We start from the raw sequence: 2,307 nt of genomic DNA, 5'->3' as shown, positions 1-2,307 counted from the left end.
TGTTTAATGAATTTATTTTTATCACAAATAATTATTCTTCAGTTTCACAATGATGCAGGCTCTATGTAAAGCCGACCCACAGCTGGTACACATGTTTTTTCCTCCTTTTTCTCTGGAAATGTTGAAAAACACAAATACTGGATGTAGAAAGTATCTGAATAAACCGTCCTGTCTGACAACGTGACTATTTATGTTTATGATGCTCAATCATTACATTATTGTCTGTCATTAGTGAGTCTACTTCATAATTTCTGAATTATTATGCAGTCTAACTAGTCAACTATCCAATAAAGTCCATATTTACATGTATCAGTAAATGATATATTTGACAACAGATAAAATTGATTTTAAATAAGATTAAACATGAACAGTGAAGCTGTTTTATGTTAGCATACAGGTTTTACAATTAAAATAATTTATTTTAGTTAAGTACGTGTAATATTTACCTGTGAAACATAACCCTTTAAACGTGCTGTAACAATTTCTGGAGTTTGTAGCAAAGTATTTATACCATTTGTACAATTACAAACCGTTTGTTTGCACCGCGCTACGTTCTGCTCATTGATTTCAATGGTTAGCATTAGCATTAGCTCAATGCATAAAAATCCCACTTGCGAAGCCACGCCCAGGTCACGTGACGCCCAATCCAGCAGCAGTGGTCGTGTGCGCAGGGAGCTGTCCATTTCAAAGTGTTTGTTGTTCCGACAGGGAACGCTGTGTGGCGGCGTGGAGCTGTTTGACTGCTGCTTGAGGAGAACCATCTATAAGAACAAGTTTGAGATGACCTACGTCGGCCTGAGTCAGGTAGAAAACAAAACGGCCTCAGCTGCAGAAAGCACACACTGATTTTTACAAGAAACAAAACAACTTAAAGAAAAATACTCCGACTCTGCGTTGCTCCCRGCTGGGAGTTGATTGGAAACCTAAATGAGCTCGTTAACCGTGTGAGTCGAGTCGTTCARATTAAATACATTTAAGTGCAGCAAGTGCCTCAGGTTTGTAATCAAGAGAAGAAAAAAGATAATTGAAGAGCTTGAAACAATCAAAACTTTGTTTCTTTTTTGTACTCAAATATGGAATAAAATACCTCAAATGAAAATCACATCTTGTTTTATTTATTTGCCATCCGTTTCAAGCTAAAACCTAATGGCACACCTCCAGATATTTCTAAAAATATATACTGTATCTTATTRTTTGAAGTACAGTGTTAGAAACAGAAAAAGAAGCTGATGAGAATATGATTGGGAAATTAATTAGAGCTTCTAATGAGACTCAAACTGAGACAGTTCTGGTTTCTAATTAGCAGTTCATCAGTAAACATAGTCTTTTCTGAAGGACCTAAACTTTCTGATCTGATTAAGTCTGTGAGCCTCAAAGCTGCAGCCGTTAAAGTTTATTTCTGTATAAATTTCTTCTGCAAGTCAAATATAAAGTTGTTTTTCTGTCCCTTTAATAAATCTAGATTCAACACAGTCTGTTGGCTTCTGTAGATTAGTTGTTTTTTGTGAGAAAACAATGGTTGTGATTTGGCGTTATATAAATAAACTGAAYTGAACTTTTTTCTTCAGGTGATCGTGAGGAACCTCTCCACGGGAACACGGGTGGTCCTGAAGTCCTACTACGGTTATGAGATCGAGGAGGTTAAGATCATGGGAAAGGATCGTTACCTGGTGGCTCACACCTCAGACACTCTGCTGCTCGGAGACCTGCTCAACAATAAATTAAGCGAGGTACCGAACGGGTTCAGGTTCTGTCCTTTGGGTTTTAGCAGGGGGTCACATCAGCATTGAGAAACCAGTTGTAATTAAATCTAGGCTCATAGTTGATGTGTCGTACAAGGGGGCACGTGCTAGGAGTGACGTGACGGTGTTGGCCCCGCRTGGTGTCCCGGCACGTGGTCATGCACCATCGAATTTTTGTAACTTCGCAAAGGCTGCACACACCGCGCACTTTGTTTGTCAAGCTTTTGCTCTCGTACTTACGACATTTTCACAGGATATAAAATGTCCTTTTGGAGAATACTACAACAACACAGCATCAAATATAAACACCTACACTCCTGGTGAGGGTGCTGTGCAAGTRCCCAAAGCGTGACTATGACCCAGCCTTGACGTTGACTAAACATGAAACATCACGTTTCTGGTCTTGTTGCTACCGCTGAGCCCCGCTAACAAACAATAACTGAGCTCTACCTGGTATTTCCTGCATGGAAACAGCGTTTTAACACGTCTGCTTATAAACACAGATAGATAGATAGATAGATAGATACTGTAGATAGATAGATAGATAGATAGATAGATAGATAGA

At 38.9% G+C, this 2,307-nt stretch overlaps 1 protein-coding gene across 1 annotated transcript in view; it reads left to right on the top strand.

Moving 5' to 3' along the window:
* Window positions 1-2,307, top strand: part of ift172 (intraflagellar transport 172) — a gene marked incomplete in the record, with an annotated part of 65,169 nt that overhangs the window by 9,277 nt on the left and 53,585 nt on the right. Inside the window, 2 exon segments of the mRNA XM_014025942.1 lie at window positions 709-804; window positions 1,569-1,730. Of these exon segments, the coding sequence (XP_013881396.1) occupies window positions 709-804; window positions 1,569-1,730 (258 nt within the window).

The sequence above is a fragment of the Austrofundulus limnaeus genome, unplaced genomic scaffold, assembly GCF_001266775.1.
Source record: "Austrofundulus limnaeus strain Quisiro unplaced genomic scaffold, Austrofundulus_limnaeus-1.0 Scaffold511, whole genome shotgun sequence".
Lineage (NCBI taxonomy): Eukaryota > Metazoa > Chordata > Actinopteri > Cyprinodontiformes > Rivulidae > Austrofundulus > Austrofundulus limnaeus.
The sequence above is the reverse complement of the archived record's forward strand: the minus strand, read 5'-3'. Positions and strand labels throughout refer to the sequence as shown.